A 21,188-nucleotide genomic window follows, 5' to 3' on the forward strand; every position below is an offset into this window, starting at 1 on the left:
CACCCCGGAGATGACTTGGGGTATTCATTCTCAACTGCCATAGACACCCCGGAGATGACTTGAGGTATTCATTCTCAACTGCCATAGACACCCCGGAGATGACTTGAGGTATTCATTCTCAACTGCCATAGACACCCCGGAGATGACTTGAGGTATTCATTCTCAACTGCCATAGACACCCCGGAGATGACTTAAGGTATTCATTCTCAACTGCCATAGACACCCCGGAGATGACTTGAGGTATTCATTCTCAACTGCCATAGACACCCCGGAGATGACTTGAGGTATTCATTCTCAACTGCCATAGACACCCCGGAGATGACTTGAGGTATTCATTCTCAACTGCCATAGACACCCCGGAGATGACTTGAGGTATTCATTCTCAACTGCCATAGACACCCCGGAGATGACTTGAGGTATTCATTCTCAACTGCCATAGACACCCCGGAGATGACTTGAGGTATTCATTCTCAACTGCCATAGACACCCCGGAGATGACTTGAGGTATTCATTCTCAACTGCCATAGACACCCCGGAGATGACTTGAGGTATTCATTCTCAACTGCCATAGACACCCCGGAGATGACTTGAGGTATTCATTCTCAACTGCCATAGACACCCCGGAGATGACTTGAGGTATTCATTCTCAACTGCCATAGACACCCCGGAGATGACTTGAGGTATTCATTATCAACTGCCATAGACACCCCGGAGATGACTTGAGGTATTCATTCTCAACTGCCATAGACACCCCGGAGATGACTTGAGGTATTCATTCTCAACTGCCATAGACACCCCGGAGATGACTTGAGGTATTCATTCTCAACTGCCAAAGACACCCTGGAGATGACTTGAGGTATTCATTCTCAACTGCCATAGACACCCCGGAGATGACTTGGGGTATTCATTCTCAACTGCCATAGACACCCCGGAGATGACTTGAGGTATTCATTCTCAACTGCCATAGACACCCCGGAGATGACTTGAGGTATTCATTCTCAACTGCCAAAGACACCCCGGAGATGACTTGAGGTATTCATTATCAACTGCCATAGACACCCCGGAGATGACTTGAGGTATTCATTCTCAACTGCCATAGACACCCCGGAGATGACTTGAGGTATTCATTCTCAACTGCCATAGACACCCCGGAGATGACTTGAGGTATTCATTCTCAACTGCCATAGACACCCCGGAGATGACTTGAGGTATTAATTCTCAACTGCCATAGACACCCCGGAGATGACTTGAGGTATTCATTCTCAACTGCCGTAGACACCCCGGAGATGACTTGAGGTATTCATTCTCAACTGCCGTAGACACCCCGGAGATGACTTGAGGTATTCATTCTCAACTGCCATAGACACCCCGGAGATGACTTGAGGTATTCATTCTCAACTGCCATAGACACCCCGGAGATGACTTGAGGTATTCATTCTCAACTGCCATAGACACCCCGGAGATGACTTGAGGTATTCATTCTCAACTGCCATAGACACCCCGGAGATGACTTGAGGTATTCATTCTCAACTGCCATAGACACCCCGGAGATGACTTGAGGTATTCATTCTCAACTGCCATAGACACCCCGGAGATGACTTGAGGTATTCATTCTCAACTGCCATAGACACCCCGGAGATGACTTGAGGTATTCATTCTCAACTGCCATAGACACCCCGGAGATGACTTGAGGTATTCATTCTCAACTGCCATAGACACCCCGGAGATGATTCCTTTAACAGGGAACCTACTCTGACGTTCAAAGCACGTTACTTTGGAATTTACGATGGTTGCGAGTCCTAGTGGAATTTTAGTGTTCTTTAGAAATACAATGAATCAGAACCAGCTCACTTCTTGTCAGCCTGGCCGCATAGATTAGAAGTAACATAGTGAACGTAAATCCGGGGACACTCAAATGAGTATGATATGTTACGTTTTGGTATGGCTACATAAGACAGGATACTTAAGGCAAAAATGTACGCAAACATCTAGCAACTCAAAGGCTGCGTGTTCGAATTTCATCACAGACAACTTCAGCATTTTAGCAACTTCGCATGTTAGCTAATAACCCTTACCTAACCTTAAAGGGTTAGGTTAAAAGGTTAAGAAATTGGAATTCGTAGTGTATCATACATTTTGCAAATGTATCCCATATCGTGCAAATGAACATTTTTAACATATTGCACTGATTTCCATTCGGAACATATCGTACGGATTTTAATTTGTGACATATCGTAAGAAATGGATAACGGACATCCACAAATTAATATGCACCATATCATACTAATTGGACTATGTTACGTCTACCCATGAGTCCAGGTTGCATCTGGTCACTCTGATTGACTCCACTTTTCATGTACAACAGGGATGAGCAACTGGTGGCCCATCAATTTCCAAAACAAATGTTTTTATTTAAGATTTTTTTTTGGGGGGGGGGGCTCAGTCGGGGTATCAACTTACTGTTGAGAGTTAGAATAGTAGAATACACAAGGTGACATTTCAATATTTTATAGACATTTTATAAACTCTGCAGTTTCTCTTGTTATGTCAGTCCCCCAATTAGTCCATGTCAGCTTACATTTTTTAGATCAGTAAATTAGTCTAACCTGCTATATAAACTTCTTGTATACGTGGGTCAATTACTGACCGCTGGGCCCCCCATTGATTTTGTTAGTCACTCAAATATTATATTAAAAACAGCAAACATTTATCTCCACCCTATGGTAAAATGTGTAGAAGGAAATTTGCTGTAAAATTGCTGTAAAAAAACCCACAAAAAGTGTTTTTCTCTGTCCCATAGCAAAATGAGTAGAATTCCATGTAATTAGATATCAAATTGCAAAATCTTCTCGCACCCCCATCCAAGTGGGCCCCACCCCCCATCCAAGTGGGCCCCACCCCCCATCCAAGTGGGCCCCACACCCATCCAAGTGGGCCCCACCCCCATCCAAGTGGGCCCCACCCCCATCCAAGTGGGCCCCACCCCCATCCAAGAGTGCCCCACACCCATCCAAGTGGGCCCCACCCCCATCCAAGTGGCCCCCACCCCCCATCCAAGTGGCCCCCACCCCCCATCCAAGTGGCCCCCACCCCCCATCCAAGTGGCCCCCACCCCCCATCCAAGTGGCCCAGAACATCGTTAGATACAGTCTCCAATCTTTCCAGTCTCTCTCCTACTGACGACACTGTATCAGTCTCTCTCCTACTGACGACACTGTATCAGTCTCTCTCCTACTGACCACACCGTATCAATCTCTCTCCTACTGACCACACTGTATCAGTCTCTCTCCTACTGACCACACTGTATCAGTCTCTCTCCTACTGACCACACCGTATCAATCTCTCTCCTACTGACCACACTGTATCAGTCTCTCTCCTACTGACCACAGTGTATCAGTCTCTCTCCTACTGACCACAGTGTATCAGTCTCTCTCCTACTGACCACACTGTATCAGTCTCTCTCCTACTGACCACACTGTATCAGTCTCTCTCCTACTGACCACACCGTATCAATCTCTCTCCTACTGACCACACTGTATCAGTCTCTCTCCTACTGACCACAGTGTATCAGTCTCTCTCCTACTGACCACAGTGTATCAGTCTCTCTCCTACTGACCACAGTGTATCAGTCTCTCTCCTACTGACCACAGTGTATCAGTCTCTCTCCTACTGACCACACTGTAACCACATCTTCCTGTTGGATCACATTTAAAAGAGGTGAGATGAGACAACGAATGATAATATCCTCATTGAGGACATGGATACGGTTTACATTGCATCGTGGCTAAATAAAACATAACATTACTCAGTAGGATGATTTGAGTTAATACACATGAATGATCTGTTTGATCCACTTTGGGTAATAGCCCATGTAATGATGATACATCTCAGAAAGGAGTGTTCAGTTTGCTGGCGATTTTCACTAGTTTGTTTAGAATGTTTATGATTGAGCAATTTGCCAAAACCAGCAAATTAATGCAATAGCATTATTGAAATATCAATATATAAATCCATGTTTCTATCCACTTGAAACCACTTTAGCTTCCAGAGGATTAATCTATACAGCTAAACATACGAAAATAAACATCACCATTCAAGACCAGAAAATGTTCTGAGCTCAAAATCATGACTGTATCCAAACCAGACTCACAATTGGGGCGAAAAAAACCCCCATTATTTTCAAAAGCACATGTTTATTTTAAAACATTCTCAAACCTTCAGATCAAAATGAAACAATAAGGGGCGCTGTCGCTCCCGTGTGCCTTCTGGTTTTGGGTCTCCGGTCTTGACTCAATCTCTATGAGAAAGCAGCGTGTTGCTGTGTGCTCCTGTCCCGTGTGTGTCGCGTTGGTGTTTCTTAATGACTTTCTTTTCAGTGAAACCCTTCCCACAGTCGGGGCACTGGTACGGTTTCTCTCCGGTGTGGGTTAGTATGTGCGTTTTCAGCGTGTTCGACTGAGAGAAACTCTTGTCGCAGTAAGTGCAGTGGTGCGGTTTGTGACCCGAGTGTATTAGCCGGTGCCGTATTAAAGAGGCGACTTGAGAGAACTTCATGTCGCAGACGGAGCATTGGAATGGTTTCTCTCCTGTGTGCACTGTCTGGTGACGTCTCATGTTAGTCTTATCAGCGAAGCACCTGCCACACAGAGAGCATTGGTAAGGTTTCTCTCCTGTGTGCTTTCTCTCGTGGATTACCAATCTATGCTTCGAATTGAATTCCTGGCCGCAAGTAAGACAGAGGTATGAATTGTATTCTCTTACTTGCTCATTTGTTTTCTGATGCTTGGTTCTCTGATGAATCGACAAGGCCTGAAGCACCCTAAAACTCTTCCCGCAATCGGAGCAAAGGTGCTGTTTCTCCTCGTGGGTCACCACATGTTTCTTCAGCGCTCCAGACTCCACAAAGCCTTTCCCACAGACAGAGCAGACGTGCGGCTTCGCTACTTGCTCTCTGTGCTGCGTTTTCTGATGTCTTCTCAAGGCGGAGAGGAAGGTAAATCGCTTGCCGCAGTTGGCACAGAGGTGAGGTTTCTCTCCAGTGTGGATCCGCAGGTGGGTCTCTAACCCTGCCTTAGAAGCCAGCCTCTTCCCACAGTGAGGGCAAGGCTCAGAGACCTGTGTCTTTCCTACCTTTTCTCCTTTATGTCTTCTAACATGTGTTCTAAGGTTTGAAGAGTCATTAAATCGCTTCCCACAGAGAGGACACACAAAGGGTTTTTCACCGGAGTGCATACGAAGGTGCCTTTGATAACTATTTGAATGAGAGAAGCGCTTGTGGCATTGGGAGCAGCTGAACGGTTTTTCACCAGTATGCGTCCTCCGGTGGCTTGTCAGCCTTTCCTTTGTTGGGAAATGGCGCTTACATTCAGGGCATTGGAATTGGTTTCCATCTAGACGATGTGATTTGGAATGATTTGTTAAGCTAAGGAAAGACGTGAAAGTTTTTCCGCAATTGGAGCAGAGGTGAGGTTTCTCTCCTGAATGGATGGATTGATGTTTTTTTAAGTATCCAGAATCTCTGAAGCCTTTCCCACAGACAGAGCACACGTGGGGCTTCGCACTGTCTCCTGCGTGGAGTACCTGATGTCTTCTCAGAGACGAACGAAAACAGAAACTCTTCCCACAGTCGGAGCAGAGGTGGGGTTTCTCTCCAGTGTGGGTTCTTTGATGGGACCTCAAGGCTCCTGGTTGATTAAAGACTTTCCCACACACTGAACATTCGTGCCGTTTCACTCCTCCGTGCTCTGAATGACAAAGTTTCTGATGTTTAGTGAAGGAGGGAAGGAAAGCAAAGCTCTTCCCGCAGTCGGTGCAGACATGAGGTTTCTCTCCAGTGTGGGTCTTCAGGTGAATCGTTAGTCTTGTTTTGGTTGACAACTTCTTACCACAGTGAGCACATGGATGAAGGACTTGTTTCTTCACGGCCCCATCATGTTCTGAGGAACCAACATTGTTTTCGGAAGGTTCCTCTTCAAAATGTTCTCCTGAGTGAGTTCTAAAGATGTGTTTCTTTAAGTTGCCTGGATCATTGAAATTCTTCCCGCGAGGACAAACGTACGGTTTCTCTCCAGTGTGAGTTAGCAGATGTCTCCTAAGACTGGAATGTGTACTGAATGTCTTTCCGCATTCAGAGCATGTGGTTTCAGAAACATGACATTTCTCTCCAGTGTGAGTTTTCAGATGCCTGGTAAGGCTGGAAAATGTACTGAATACTTTTCCACATTCAGAGCATATATTTTTCTGTTTCTCTCCAGTGTGAGTTAGCAGATGTCGCTCCAGAATGTCTTTTGTGGCAAAACTCTTCCCGCCTTGAGGACAGGAGTGGGTTTTCTTGGAGGTTTTCTGCTCCGGTGTTTTCCTGCAGTCCATCAGCTGCACAGATACCCTCTTCAGACCCCAAATTAAGGCGGTACTTGGAGAGGCACGACACAGGGTCTTCAGGAGAGTGGAGGAGGGCGGGAGAGACGTATCCTGTAAATCACAAAAATAGAGACAGAATTAATCAGGGTGGGAAATGCTCCTCTACCTGTCAATTACTTTTGAAGTCTTTAAATTCCCCTCATCCCCGATTACCTCAGGTATTCTCCTCCAATGTCTTTTATATAAGGAAGTTGAGGATCAATGAAGGACTGTTGAGAAACACTTTGACTGGGACAATAAATACTCCCTTTCCTACTGGGACAATAAATACTCCCTTTCTGACTGGGACAATAAATACTCCCTTTCCTACTGGGACAATAAATACTCCCTTTCCGACTGGGATAATAAATACTTCCTTTCCGACTGGGACAATAAATACTCCCTTTCCGACTGGGACAATAAATACTCCCTTTCCGACTGGGACTGTAAATACTCCCTTTCCGACTGGGACAATAAATACTCCCTTTCCGACTGGGATAATAAATACTCACGCCTCTCACTCTTTGCTCTAGTGTGTGCCTTTCTGGAGAAAACTCCGCCTCCAGTCTGTTGCTAGGTAACCAATCCTTGTCCTTCACGTCGCAGTCTGCAGCGTCGTTGGATTGTCTGGGACTCATGGACTCCGCCTCCAACCCGTCGCTAGGTAACCCAGCCCCTCCCTCTCCGCTCCACTCTTCATCACAGTCTACAGCATCCTCAGCCTGGAGGGGACTCGAGGGTGCACCGCTAGCATCCTCCAGCATCCTTCTGATGTCCTCCTTCAGTTGAACTAACCAAGACATTCCCTGCTCCACCGATTTCATTGAGTCCGTATTGTCCCACATTTCCTCCATGACTTTACGCCGCAACGAGCGGTGATCCATTGCTTTAAGTTCAGATCCATCATGTCCATGATGTTCACACAGGTAACGTAAATTGGCCTCAGTCAAATTCCATAAACTCTTCTGGATTTCATCCATCAACACTCCCTCCTCTCGATTCATTTTGTCCCCGCAGAGTTTGAACGTTTCTTGGTAAAAGGGAGCAATAACAACTGGTTATTGAATGGAGCTGCAACAAGTGTGAGGTGTCTCTCTCCTGTGTCAAATCAAATGTTATATTTTCACATGTGCCAAATACAACATGTGTTGAAACCTTACAGTGAAATGCTTACTGACAAGCCCTTTGACACTCGTTTTTCTTAAAACTGCATTGTTGGTTAAGTAAAAAAAATAGAGAACTCATATCTGGAGTTGTCATAACACCAGATCTTCTTCCTGTCACCAGAGCAGTGGAATCTCCTTGTGAGGTCCCCTGTGGAAGCTCCTTGTGAGGTCCCCTGTGGAATCTCCTTGTGAGGTCCCCTGTGGAATCTCCTTGTGAGGTCACCTGTGGAATCTCCTTGTGAGGTCACCTGTGGAATCTCCTTGTGAGGTCCCCTGTGGAATCTCCTTGTGAGGTCCCCTGTGGAAGCTCCTTGTGAGGTCCCCTGTGGAAGCTCCTTGTGAGGTCCCCTGTGGAAGCTCCTTGTGAGGTCCCCTGTGGAAGCTCCTTGTGAGGTCCCCTGTGGAAGCTCCTTGTGAGGTCCCTTGTGGAATCTCTTTGTGAGGTCCCCTGTGGAATCTCTTTGTGAGGTCCCCTGTGGAATCTCCTTGTGAGGTCCCCTGTGGAATCTCCTTGTGAGGTCACCTGTGGAATCTCCTTGTGAGGTCCCCTGTAGAATCTCCTTGTGAGGTCCCCTGTGGAATCTCTTTGTGAGGTCCCCTGTGGAATCTCTTTGTGAGGTCCCCTGTGGAATCTCCTTGTGAGGTCCCCTGTGGAAGCTCCTTGTGAGGTCCCCTGTGGAATCTCCTTGTGAGGTCCCCTGTGGAATCTCCTTGTGAGGTCCCCTGTGGAATCTCCTTGTGAGGTCCCCTGTGGAATCTCCTTGTGAGGTCCCCTGTGGAATCTCCTTGTGAGGTCCCCTGTGGAATCTCCTTGTGAGGTCCCCTGTGGAATCTCCTTGTGAGGTCCCCTGTGGAATCTCCTTGTGAGGTCACCTGTGGAATCTCCTTGTGAGGTCCCCTGTGGAATCTCCTTGTGAGGTCCCCTGTGGAATCTCCTTGTGAGGTCCCCTGTGGAAACAGGAGAACATGGTGAGAGAAAAGAAACAACCGTTTTGACCATCTATGTAGATGTGTAGCGGGCATTCTGTTTGTGGAGTCTGTCAAATCAAAACATTTTCTACATTAGATTGTCAATCTTACATTTTTTACTTAAAGTACCGATCAGCAGTTGAAACAATAACAAAGTGTGAACCCCGCCCCTGTTTTGATAAAAAGCGGCGGGATGGGGCAGGAGAAATCTAACCACTCTCAAATTCATTGACAGAGCTATAGATGCAAGGACTGACCATCCATGAAATCTAAATTACACAGTTTTAACTATATTTTGAGACTATACAGTGTTTGTTTACATTTATTTTGTTTACAAACAATCACCTGACCTCAAACCCAATTGAGATGGTTTGGGATGAGTTGGACCGCAGAGTGAAGAAAAAAAGCAGCCACCTTGTGCTCAGCATAGGGGGCAACTTCTTTAAGACTGTTGGAAAAGCATTCCTCATGAAGCTGGTTGAGAAAATGTTAAGTGGCTACTTTGAAGAATCTCAAATATAAAATATATTTTGATTTGTTTAACACTTTATGGTTACTACATGATTCCATATGTGTTATTTAATAGTTTTGATGTCTTCATTATTATTCTACAATGTAGAAAATAGTACAAATAAAGAAAAACCCTTGAATGATTCGGTGTGTCCAAACTTTTGACTGGTACTGTATGTTGTGAATTGCCCATGAGGTGAAAGGAAAGTGGGGGGGGTGTGGAAAGGGGTGGGTGTATGGAAAGGGGTGGGTGTATGGAAAGGGGTGGGTGTGTAGAAAGGGGTGGGTGTGTAGAAAGGGGTGGGTGTGTGGAAAGGAAAGGGGTGGGTGTGTAGAAAGGGGTGGGTGTGTGGAAAGGGGTGGGTGTGTGGAAAGGGGTGGGTGTGTAGAAAGGGGTGGGCGTGTAGAAAGGAAAGGGGTGGGTGTGTGGAAAGGGGTGGGTGTGTGGAAAGGGGTGGGTGTGTGGAAAGGGGTGGGTGTGTAGAAAGGGGTGGGTGTGTAGAAAGGGGTGGGTGTGTAGAAAGGGGTGGGTGTGTAGAAAGGGGTGGGTGTGTAGAAAGGGGTGGGCGTGTAGAAAGGAAAGGGGTGGGTGTGTGGAAAGGGGTGGGTGTGTGGAAAGGGGTGGGTGTGTGGAAAGGGGTGGGTGTGCAGAAAGGGGTGGGTGTGCAGAAAGGGGTGGGTGTGTGGAAAGGAAAGGGGTGGGTGTGTAGAAAGGGGTGGGTGTGTGGAAAGGGGTGGGTGTGTAGAAAGGGGTGGGCGTGTAGAAAGGAAAGGGGTGGGTGTGTGGAAAGGGGTGGGTGTGTGGAAAGGGGTGGGTGTGTGGAAAGGGGTGGGTGTGTAGAAAGGGGTGGGTGTGTAGAAAGGGGTGGGCGTGTAGAAAGGGGTGGGCGTGTGGAAAGGGGTGGGTGTGTGGAAAGGGGTGGGTGTGTAGAAAGGGGTGGGTGTGTAGAAAGGGGTGGGTGTGTAGAAAGGGGTGGGTGTGTGGAAAGGGGTGGGTGTGTAGAAAGGAAAGGGTGTGTAGAAAGGGGTGGGTGTGTGGAAAGGGGTGGGTGTGTAGAAAGGGGTGGGTGTGTAGAAAGGGGTGGGTGTGTGGAAAGGGGTGGGTGTGTAGAAAGGGGTGGGTGTGTGGAAAGGGGTGGGTGTGTGGAAAGGGGTGGGTGTGTGGTAAGGAAAGGGGTGGGTGTGTAGAAAGGGGTGGGTGTGTGGAAAGGGGTGGGTGTGTAGAAAGGGGTGGGTGTGTGGAAAGGGGTGGGTGTGTGGAAAGGGGTGGGTGTGTGGTAAGGAAAGGGGTGGGTGTGTAGAAAGGGGTGGGTGTGTGGAAAGGGGTGGGTGTGTAGTAAGGAAAGGGGTGGGTGTGTGGAAAGGGGTGGGTGTGTAGAAAGGGGTGGGTGTGTAGTAAGGAAAGGGGTGGGTGTGTAGAAAGGGGTGGGTGTGTAGAAAGGGGTGGGTGTGTAGAAAGGGGTGGGTGTGTAGAAAGGGGTGGGTGTGTAGAAAGGGGTGGGTGTGTGGAAAGGGGTGGGTGTGTGGAAAGGGGTGGGTGTGTAGAAAGGGGTGGGTGTGTAGAAAGGGGTGGGTGTGTGGAAAGGGGTGGGTGTGTGGAAAGGGGTGGGTGTGTAGTAAGGAAAGGGGTGGGTGTGTAGTAAGGAAAGGGGTGGGTGTGTAGTGTGGAAAGGGGTGGGTGTGTGGAAAGGGGTGGGTGTGTGGAAAGGGGTGGGTGTGTGGAAAGGGGTGGGTGTGTAGAAAGGGGTGGGTGTGTAGAAAGGGGTGGGTGTGTGGAAAGGGGTGGGTGTGTGGAAAGGGGTGGGTGTATAGAAAGGGGTGGGTGTGTGGAAAGGGGTGGGTGTGTAGAAAGGGGTGGGTGTGTGGAAAGGGGTGGGTGTGTGGAAAGGGGTGGGTGTGTGGAAAGGGGTGGGTGTGTGGAAAGGGGTGGGTGTGTGGAAAGGGGTGGGTGTGTAGAAAGGGGTGGGTGTGTAGAAAGGGGTGGGTGTGTAGAAAGGGGTGGGTGTGTAGAAAGAAAAATGGTTCCTTGCATTTTTTTTTTGGGGGGGGGGGGCAGATCCATATGTGCTGTCAGGTTGGGTGGAGAAGAGGTTGGGGACTGTTGAGGTGGTGAGAGTAACTAGGAGTGGATAAGTGATGATTTACTGTGTTTCTTCAGCCCAGGGGGAGCGGGCGCTACAGATCACACCATTAGGGACATGTGATTTGCTTTGCTCTATGGAGCAGGGTATCTTTGAAAGGAGTGATACATGGGCTGGCATTAAGTGTTGAGGAGGATCAGTTGAAGTTTCCCAGTGTTTATAACCGCCGCCGTTTGGTGCGACACAGACCTGGTGGAGAGTGTGGGGGAAACAGAGAGTGGTAGTGTTCTGTTCTCTCAGACCTGGTGGAGAGCGTGGAGAAACGGAGAGTGTTGAGTGGTAGTGTTCTGTTCTCTCAGACCTGGTGGAGAGCGTGGGGGAAACAGAGAGTGGTAGTGTTCTCTCAGACCTGGTGGAGAGTGTGGGGAAAACAGAGAGTGTTGAGTGGTAGTGTTCTGTTCTCTCAGACCTGGTGGAGAGCGTGAGGAAACAGAGAGTGGTAGTGTTCTCTCAGACCTGGTGGAGAGCGTGGGGAAAACAGAGAGTGTTGAGTGGTAGTGTTCTGTTCTCTCAGACCTGGTGGAGAGCGTGGGGAAACAGAGAGTGGTAGTGTTCTGTTCTCTCAGACCTGGTGGAGAGCGTGGGGAACACAGAGAGTGTTGAGTGGTAGTGTTCTGTTCTCTCAGACCTGGTGGAGAGCATGGGGAAACAGAGAGTGGTAGTGTTCTGTTCTCTCAGACCTGGTGGAGAGTGTGGGGGAAACAGAGTGTTGAGTGGTAGTGTTCTGTTCTCTCAGACCTGGTGGAGAGCGTGGGGGAAACAGAGAGTGTTGAGTGGTAGTGGTCTGTTCTCTCAGACCTGGTGGAGAGTGTGGGGGAAACAGAGAGTGGTAGTGTTCTGTTCTCTCAGACCATTGGTCTGGAGTAGAGTTTAGAAGAGGGTCAAATAGTGGATTGGGGTGGTGTTTTTTTATTATTATTATAGTTGGCAGGGCAATTTTCCTTTTCCCTAATTTTGTATTACCATATCAATTAACGTACGTAGGCCGAATGGCCTCACACACCAGTACAGTAGGTGGCGCCGTGCGCCCCTAAAAGTTGGATGCGATTCGCCAATCAAATCCTAAAGAAGAAGAAGCAGCTAACGTTAGCTAACATGGCTAATACAGACAGATAATACAACAGTAACTCGATGATTTCATATAGTAGCTACAATCGATATGCCTGTAGCTACGAGTCAGAAAACAATCATTTTATTCGAATAGCGACTCAGTATGAACTACAGCTTAAAACATTGTTTACAAGAGCAATTAGCTAGCTAGGTACTAAGCTAAAAAAAATCAACAGCTAGTCTGAAGAGAAGCTATCCAGCTAAATGAGCGGTTATGTAAACCTAACAACTTGCTAATTACATATTTTTGGACGACCCCCTTCTGGCCGTTAGTAGATACCTTAATGATTTACTCACCGGTTGGATTGTAAACGTAATCCTCTTAGTTTTCAGTCGTCTTCTAGCTACCTGTTCAAACGCAAGCGGCCTGTTCACGTTCCAGATGAGAACAAAACAAAGGGGCGGGGCGAACAGGAAGGACTTGAGAGCAGAAGGCGGAGAGAGTCTCGAGAACAGTAATACAACTACGCTCATTGGGGACATAGATACACTCTATTGCGTCATAGCTAAATTCGAAGAACAATTACTCAGTACACGTATTATCCCACGTGCCTATGTCAAATCAAATGTATGTTTCTAGCCCTTCTTACATCAGCTGATATCTCAAAGTGCTGTACAGAAACCCTGCCTAAAATCCCAAACAGCAAGCAATTCTACACAGCACAGAGAGAAAGAGGAGTGTTCAGTGAGTTTACTGGTGATTTTCACTAGTTTTATTGTTTATGATTGAGTAATTTACCAAATGGGGTGATGAAAGCAAACGTGAAAGTAGTTTTATGAAATGATCTATACATTAATCCATTGGGTGTATTTACTCGGGATTTGTCCAAACGAAACTAGTTTTCATTGCATAACATTTTATGTTGCAAAACTGTTTACTATGACCTGCAACTAATGAATGCATCCCATTTTCTATCGGTCCTCGGGACCCCAAGGGTTGCCACGTTTTGGGGTTTGCCCTAACACTACACAGCGGATTCAAATGGTCAAATCTTGATGATTCGTTGATTATTTGAATCAGCTGTGAAGTACTGGAGGGGGCAAAAACTAAAACGGACCGAGTTTGGTTGGGAAACACTGGTTTAAGAAAGATAGATACAAGACCGAAAAATTAGCTCAACTTCATGACTCAGCATCCAAACCAGTCTCACCACTGGGGCCAAGCAGGAACAAACATGTCTTATTATTTGGAAAAACACGTTTAATTTTTAAACATAAAAAAATGAAACATTAGATGAACAACTGTGTGAGACATGTCAACATCTGTAACTTCCTCCTCCAGTCAACGGATGGAACGGAGAATCACCTTTATTCGCCAAACACATTTGCATGTACAGAAATTTGACTCGGTGATATGGTGCTGACACAATAAACAGAATCTAGGCTACAGACAGACAGACAAACAGAATATACGGACAAGATATACACAATTCACATACAATATGTACACTATGGACAGTGTAAGCTAAAAACTACACTATGAACAGTAAGATAAAAACGACAGAGTACACTATGAACACTATAATCTACATTATGAATTGTGCATGTATTGATGTAGAACTAAAAGATGAGTCCAGGGGAAAGGGGGGTACCTAGACAGTTATACAACTAAATACCTTCAACTGAAATGCATTTAACAACTCCTCAGAATCAGAGAGGTGCTGGGGAGGCTGCTTTAAATCCACGTCTTCAGGCGCCCGGGGAACATAACGTGGGTCTGTTAAAAATACCATTCATTAGTTCATAAGCAATGACACATTACAAGAAGCGGATAGAGATACACTCATTCAGAAGAATTGGAGCCTAGACCTTTAAATAAATATATAAACACATGTGGCTAGTTGCTTCTTCAGACTTCTTCTAAACTGCCATGTAATTAATGGATATTATTATTATTATTAATAATAATAATAATACAAACTCATTTATTGCGATAACATAATGCTGCCAGTAGCTAGCTAATGGAGGAAGCATTTAGTGTTCAGTAACTCTGGCTGATCGTTTTCGCTCCAATGCAGCGTGTAAACTGCGTCTTATTCAAGGCAATATCCGTCACAACAGACAGTAAAGCCTTCACACACATATACATACATACATACATACATACATACACACATACATACATACATACATACATACATACATACATACATACATACATACATACATACATACATACATATATATATATATATATATATATATATATATATTGGGAATATTCTTTCAAATCGCCACAGAGTTGATATATTCCAGCCGTTCAGAAATATGAGCCTACAGCCCCATGTCGATCACATTGGTCGAGGGTTCAGAAGAGGGGGAGTAAAGCATCGTTTAAAGAGAGAAACTTGAATGTGTGTGTGTGTAAAATAACACAAAACATGATTTGTATCCTTAGTTTTGAGAAAAATGTTTCTAAAGGAGAGGGACGGAGGCGGGGGAGAACACTTTATATTCGTAGCCTCGGCCTATAAATGAACTGGAGACCGCATCCCAAATGGAAAACTGTTTTCAACGTAACCTACGCACGTTCGCAAAACGCTGACGTGTGGACGGTCTATATAAAACATTTAGCAGACGCTCTTATCCAGAGCGACTTACAGGAGCCATTAGAGTTAAGTGCCTTGCTCATCAAGGGCAGATTTTTCACCTATTTACTCTCAGGGATTCGAACCAGTGAACCTTTCGGTTAACCGCTCTTAACCGCTAGGTTACCTGTCGCACTGTATATCTCCGGGTTGCATCCTTTTCACGGGGGCCAACTCACATGCGCACACTCGTACTCAATGTGCACAGGGAGCACCACGACTTGCCTAGTTAAATAAAATATATAAATATTTTATTTGGATGACATCCAAAAATATATTTATATATATTTTATTTAACTAGGCAAGTCAGTTAACAAACAAATTCTTATTTACAATGGCGGCCTACCCCCCCCCCCCCCTAAATCAGCCTGTTTTGACAAATAAATTCACTTCACTTCAGTATTATTTTTGAACATTATAACAGCCCATTGTAGTCGGGAGTCCTTCTGATCAACTCTATGCAAAAGATACGAGGCAGATCAGTGCAGGCGTGTTCGTTACCTCGGGGAATAAGATGTCATAATGTATTTATCTAGTTGCTTCGTTCAGATGTGTACAGTTGTCTTGGCAGACTTCTTCTAAAAACGACCATAGCGGGAGCCAACCGTAGTAGAAGACAACAGAAGCAACCTCACAACATTAAAAAAACAAACAGGCAAGTGGTGTCCTTTTTGTGTCCACATTGGTACTGACCATACACTGCTAAATACATGCCAAAATGGGAGTCATATATACATTTATATATACACACACATATTAGCACAAAACAGGTTCTGGATTCAGGCTAGATAGAACAGTTCAAAGCAAGCAGACAATTCATAAACAGAACACCCAGACACAAAATAACTAGTTAATGGTCGTTTCTTTGTTAAGTCTTTTCAGAGAAAATAAGACAGAAATGAACTATCACGTGGGAGTCGGGAAGGCAGCGGTGTACAATATCTAAGTTTTATTTTAAAACGTTTTAGTAATTTAGCAGACGCTCTTATCCAGAGCGACTCATTCTAATGGCAGTTATTTATGCTCTTCAACCCCAGCATGTGATCTCCGGGTGCTGAGTTTCATTCTCACAGACATTGGAACGTTGGAGCGGTTTCTCTCCCGTGTGTGAGCATGTGATTCTTCAGAGCTCTCTTCTCTGAGAAACCTTTCCCACATTCAGGGCAGTGGCAGGGTTTCACTCCAGTGTGCGTTTGCAGGTGTGATTTCAGACCAGATGAAGAAATGAAACTCTTTACACAATAGGTACATCTGTAACGTCTCTCACCTGAATGCACCCTGAGATGCTTTTTAAGATTTTGTGAAAGAGCGAAACTTTTCCCACACTGGGAGCAAAGGTAGGGCTTCTCTCCAGTGTGTACACGCTGATGACTTTTCAATTTCTGCTCATTAACAAAGCGCCGGTCACACTGAGAGCAGTGGTAAGGCTTCTCTCCCGTGTGCATTCTCTGGTGAAATACCAGGTTGCGCTTTGTTGAGAGACACTGATTGCAAACAGGGCAAGGGAAAGATGGCTTTGCTTCGACATGCTGCTTCTGGTGTGTTGTGAAGTGTCCTAATGTTCTGAAACTCTTCCCGCATTCAGCGCAGAGGTAAGGTTTCTCTCCGGTGTGAATACTCTGATGTGACTTCAAGGACGAAGCTGCTGTAAAGCCCCTCCCACAGACGGGACACACATGCGGCCTTTCCCTGTGTTCGGCATGGACCCTCTGGTGAGATATCAAGTGTGCCTGAGTATAGAAGGTCTTCCCACAGTCAGGGCAGAGGTGGAGCTGCTCCCCAGTGTGTAGCCTCTGGTGTTTCCTCAGGGCGTAGGTGCTAGAGAATCTCTTGCCACATTCAGAGCAGAGCTGAGTTTTCTCCGTGTGGCGGATTCTCAGATGATCCTTTAATTCTTTCTTCGAAGCTAGCATCGTCCCGCAGTGAGGACACGGATGAGGGACTTTGACTTTCTTCGTCCCTCTGACCTCACCAGTGTGAAGTTTCTGATGTTTTTTAAGGCTTCTTAACAGACGGAACGTCTCCCCACACTCGGAGCACTCATGAGGTTTTTCTTCGGTATGAACGCGCATGTGGCTTTTCAGGCTTTTTTGACTTCCTAAATTCTTCCCGCAGTGATCACAGATATGGGAGCTAGGCCTGTCTCCTGGGAGAGTTTTCTTGCATCGTTTAGCGCTAGACGGGCTGTGAGATTTCTCTCCTGTGCGAGTTGTCTTGCTGTCGTCTAGCTGCACAGACGCCCTCTTCTTCAGACAGCGCAGCAGGGCGCTACCGCGGGACGCACGACCCGGGGACTTCGAGAGGGTGGCGGGGGGCCGGGGGGGCTTGTCCTGGAAACGGTAAAAATACCAAATGAAACAGGTTGGGACACCATCCCCTACCCGCCAAGTCTCTCCTCAATTCCTCCTCAATTATTCAAACTACTTCTCAAAATCCATTGCATGAGAAAAGGCCAAGAGGAGGAACATCAGGGGTGTATTCACAAGAACACAAACAGAAGTCAACGGAATGAAAACGGGGAGGGACCTACCCGACTTTGTCTTATATAAAACACTTTTTTCCCCCCCGTTGTAAAACTTTTTACAACTGTTTGGAATAATGATTACACCCCAGATGTGGAGAAAGACCAAGAGGAGGAACATCAGATCTTTTTTTATAAAAGGGAGGTCGAGGAATCAAGGAAAGACCTGCGAAACAAAATGTAAGACTGGGAAATCAAGTACTCACCTCTCTCACTCTCTGCTCTGGTGTGTGCCTCTCTGGAGACAACTCCACCTCCAGCCCATCGCTAGCCATCCAATCCCTGACCTCCTCGTCCCTTTCTTCATCACAGTCTACATCATCATCAGATTGGCTGGAACTCATGGGCTCCACCTCCAACCCATTGCTAGGTAACTGAACCCCGCCCTCTCCGTTCCATTCTTCGTCACAGTCTACAGCATCATCATCATCATCAGCAGCACTGCTACCCTCCTCCTGTATCCTCCCGATGTCCTCTTTCAGTCGGACTAACCAAGATATTCCCTGCTCCTCTGATTTCATCGAGTCCGTATTGTCCCACATTTCCTCCAGGATTTTACGCCGCAACGAGCGGTGATCCATGGCTTTAACTTGGAAGCCATCTTTCCCACCGTGTCCATGACGTTCACAGAGGTAACGCAGATTGTCCTCGGTTAAATTCCATAAACCCTTTTCGATTTCATCCATCAACATTCCCTTCTCTCGATCCATTTTGTCCCAAAAGATTCTTAAATGATCCTATTCTGATGAGTTACAATGTGTCTTGGTCAAAAAAAAAGTAGGGTGAGGTGTCTTTCCTTTCATATGGATTCAAAGGTCTCCTAGATCTCTCCTCCCACACTGGGAGTTTCAGGAAGTGCTGCTTTTGTGAGTGTCCGACCAAGACAAGTTATTCCAGGTTCTGAGTTGTCATGACACTGGATCTTCTTCCTCCCACCAGAGCAGGAGGGGAATTCCTTGTGAGGTCACCTGTGTAGATAGGAGGATGTGGTGTAATACAAAAACACTCTACCACCCAATATCTACATGTATAGTCAGATTCAATTGCTGTCAAGTGTGTCAAATCGATACATTTTCTATCATTCATTTTAAATATTTTGTTTTTACTAAATAGAACAATATCAGGTGACCATTAATTAATTTAAATATTCCTATGTCGGCTTTTATTTTGAAGGATCCAACCTGGAAGCATAATTCCGCTAGCTAACAAGCTAACTAACATAGCTAACAAGCTAACTAACATAGCTTATTCTATACAGCTAAAATCGATCTGCATGTAGTTACCAGTCAGAAAACAATAATTGTATTGGTGTATCGACTGAGTTTGAGCACAGCTTCAAATGGGTTAGTAGGAGCTATTGGCTAGCTAGCTACCAAGCTAAACAGCAGCTGGTCTAAAGAGCAGATAGCTAGCTAGTGGTTATGCAAACCTAACGACTAATAACGACGTCTGGGCGACCCGTTATGACCATTGGTAGATATCTAATGCTTTACTCACCAGCTCAAGTTTTATGTTTCCCTTTCGAAGTGTTCAATAGTCTTCTAGTTAGCTATCTAACTAGCTTTTCAAAGAGCGGCCTGTACGCTTTCGAGAATATGCAACAAAGGGGCGGGGCCAGCAGAAAGTACGGCGGCTGGGAAAGGACATGAGAGGAGAGCAGTCGCGAAAGGGTGAGAGGTTCGAGCGAAAGGGTTAGTACTAGGTTATACCTTTGCGCAAACCAAAATCTGAAAATATATTTGCAACAACAAAATGTTAAGGTGTGTATCAATTGAACCGTTTGTAAAAAAAAAAACGTTTTTAAAAGATGCAGAAATTAAAGATAAGGTCCTACTGTTTCCAAACCCTAATCGCAAGCGATGCTTGTTAATGTTCAGACCGAGCATTGTGGCTCTTAATTAACAATACTTCCCCATTCAGAAGACGCCTTCGTCCAATTTCTCTTCTGCGTAATGTAATGGAACTGAAAATCATGATCAAGGGCAATACAAGAGTCTAACGAGGTAATTGAGGTAAGCTTGCTAGCTTATTTCAATCACTGGTTGAACAACGTTGTATCCATGTCATTTCAATGAAATTACATTGATCCAACGTGGAATAGACGTTGAATTGACGACAGGATGTCCACCAAGAAGAGGGGAACTTGTAGCGTGACACACTGTGAGGAGGTAGTTTTTTTTTTTTTTTTACAGAACTACCTCAGGTTTTCATTGTTTCTTTTTTAACTTTTTATTTTATTTAGCATGGATGTCATTTTGTGGCAAAATGTTTCTGTTCACTAATATGACTTTACATGTAATAAATGTAAAACTGGACATGCAAATGTGAACGTTCTGTTTACATGTAAACACATTGCTACAAAAATATATTTACTGTAAACATACAAATGTGCATTTCCTGTTGAAATCGGTATCTAAAAAGCTCTGTGATACACCACAGCATTCAGCGAGAGGGAACTGACATTCTGGTATAGTACCGTACAAAGAAGTAGAACAAAACTGAAATGTGTATATAAAACATTTCCAGGGTTGACTGCCATGGTGAAAACACATCTAAACATTTCCAGGGTTGACTGCCATGGTGAAAACACATCTAAACATTTCCAGGGTTGACTGCCATGGTGAAAACACATCTAAACATTTCCAGGGTTGACTGCCATGGTGAAAACACATCTAAACATTTCCAGGGTTGACTGCCATGGTGAAAACACATCTAAACATTTCCAGGGTTGACTGCCATGGTGAAAACACATCTAAACATTTCCAGGGTTGACTGCCATGGTGAAAACACATCTAAACATTTCCAGGGTTGACTGCCATGGTGAAAACACATCTAAACATTTCCAGGGTTGACTGCCATGGTGAAAACACATCTAAACATTTCCAGGGTTGACTGCCATGGTGAAAACACATCTAAACATTTCCAGGGTTGACTGCCATGGTGAAAACACATCTAAACATTTCCAGGGTTGACTGCCATGGTGAATAAAACATCTAAACATTTTGTTTCATTTTGGTGGCATTGGCCAATTTACTGAAAAATAACTAGATTTTGAAGCATGAATTAAATGTTTTTAGGGGGAGTTACTACATTTTACAGACGTGCAATAGAGTTGTGATGTCCCATAAAACTGTTGTGACAATTTCACTTAGAGTTTAGAAAATGTTAAGACTGTTTAAAAAAAAATTAGCCAAAGCGATCGATAAACTGTCAAATGTACCATTTATATTCATAAAACATAACTTTAATTATACTGTTTCCGCTTCCTGTTGTCATATTTTTGGATTTACAACACAGTGTCAAAACACCAGTTTTCAATGTCCAAATTCATAATCAATATGCAGAAATAGGTTGTGATACTTTGAAGACCAAAACATAATAATTTACCCTCTACACAAATCCACCAGATGTAGTGATCAAAATACAGTAGCCATATGTAGGAAACCCAAAGTTCCAAAGGCTGGACCTAATATAGTGTTTAAGAGGTCATACAATAAGTTGTGTAGTGATTCCAATGTTGTGTTAAGGAATAAGAACAAATTCTTATTTACAATGACGGTCTACCCCGGCCAAACCTGGATGACGCTGGGCCAATTGTGCGCCGCCTTATGGGACTCCCAATCATGGCCAGATGTGATACAGCCTGAATTCGAACCAGGGACTGTAGTGACACCTCTTGCACTGAGATACAGTGCCTTAGACAGGAATCTAATCATTGCAGCGGTCTAACAGAACACAGAGGGTGTTCTTTAATGGAAGCCTATCCAACATAATCCAGGTGGAA

General features: G+C 45.2%; 2 protein-coding genes across 2 annotated transcripts; both read right to left on the reverse strand.

Annotated features, from left to right (window-relative positions):
- Positions 1-4,176: 4,176 nt before the first annotated feature.
- LOC110485349 (uncharacterized) lies at positions 4,177-8,513 on the reverse strand. Its single transcript, XM_090195037.1, has 2 exons — positions 6,912-8,513; positions 4,177-6,471 (listed from the first exon to the last, which is right to left on the reverse strand). The coding sequence occupies exons 1-2, from the start codon at positions 7,401-7,403 to the stop codon at positions 4,291-4,293; spliced, it is 2,673 nt and encodes an 890-aa protein (XP_090051163.1). The 5' UTR covers positions 7,404-8,513; the 3' UTR covers positions 4,177-4,290.
- Positions 8,514-13,481: 4,968 nt separating this feature from the next.
- Positions 13,482-19,035, reverse strand: LOC110485351 (uncharacterized). Its single transcript, XM_021556417.3, has 3 exons — positions 18,902-19,035; positions 17,611-18,372; positions 13,482-17,213 (listed from the first exon to the last, which is right to left on the reverse strand). The coding sequence occupies exons 2-3, from the start codon at positions 18,112-18,114 to the stop codon at positions 15,951-15,953; spliced, it is 1,767 nt and encodes a 588-aa protein (XP_021412092.3). The 5' UTR covers positions 18,115-18,372; positions 18,902-19,035; the 3' UTR covers positions 13,482-15,950.
- Between the last annotated feature and the right edge of the window lie 2,153 nt (positions 19,036-21,188).

Source organism: Oncorhynchus mykiss, chromosome 13, assembly GCF_057628025.1.
Source record: "Oncorhynchus mykiss isolate SJ-2025 chromosome 13, ASM5762802v1, whole genome shotgun sequence".
In the NCBI taxonomy this organism is placed as follows: domain Eukaryota; kingdom Metazoa; phylum Chordata; class Actinopteri; order Salmoniformes; family Salmonidae; genus Oncorhynchus; species Oncorhynchus mykiss.

Excerpts from the sequence above, each read along its gene's own strand:
- LOC110485349 (XM_090195037.1), bottom strand. The coding sequence starts at position 7,403 with ATGAATCGAGAGGAGGGAGTGTTGATGGATGAAATCCAGAAGAGTTTA. Across the intron at positions 6,472-6,911 it reads TAGAGCAAAGAGTGAGAGGC|GATACGTCTCTCCCGCCCTC; the intron begins GTGAGTATTTAT and ends TGTGATTTACAG.
- LOC110485351 (XM_021556417.3), bottom strand. The coding sequence starts at position 18,114 with ATGGATCGAGAGAAGGGAATGTTGATGGATGAAATCGAAAAGGGTTTA. Across the intron at positions 17,214-17,610 it reads CAGAGCAGAGAGTGAGAGAG|GACAAGCCCCCCCGGCCCCC; the intron begins GTGAGTACTTGA and ends TACCGTTTCCAG.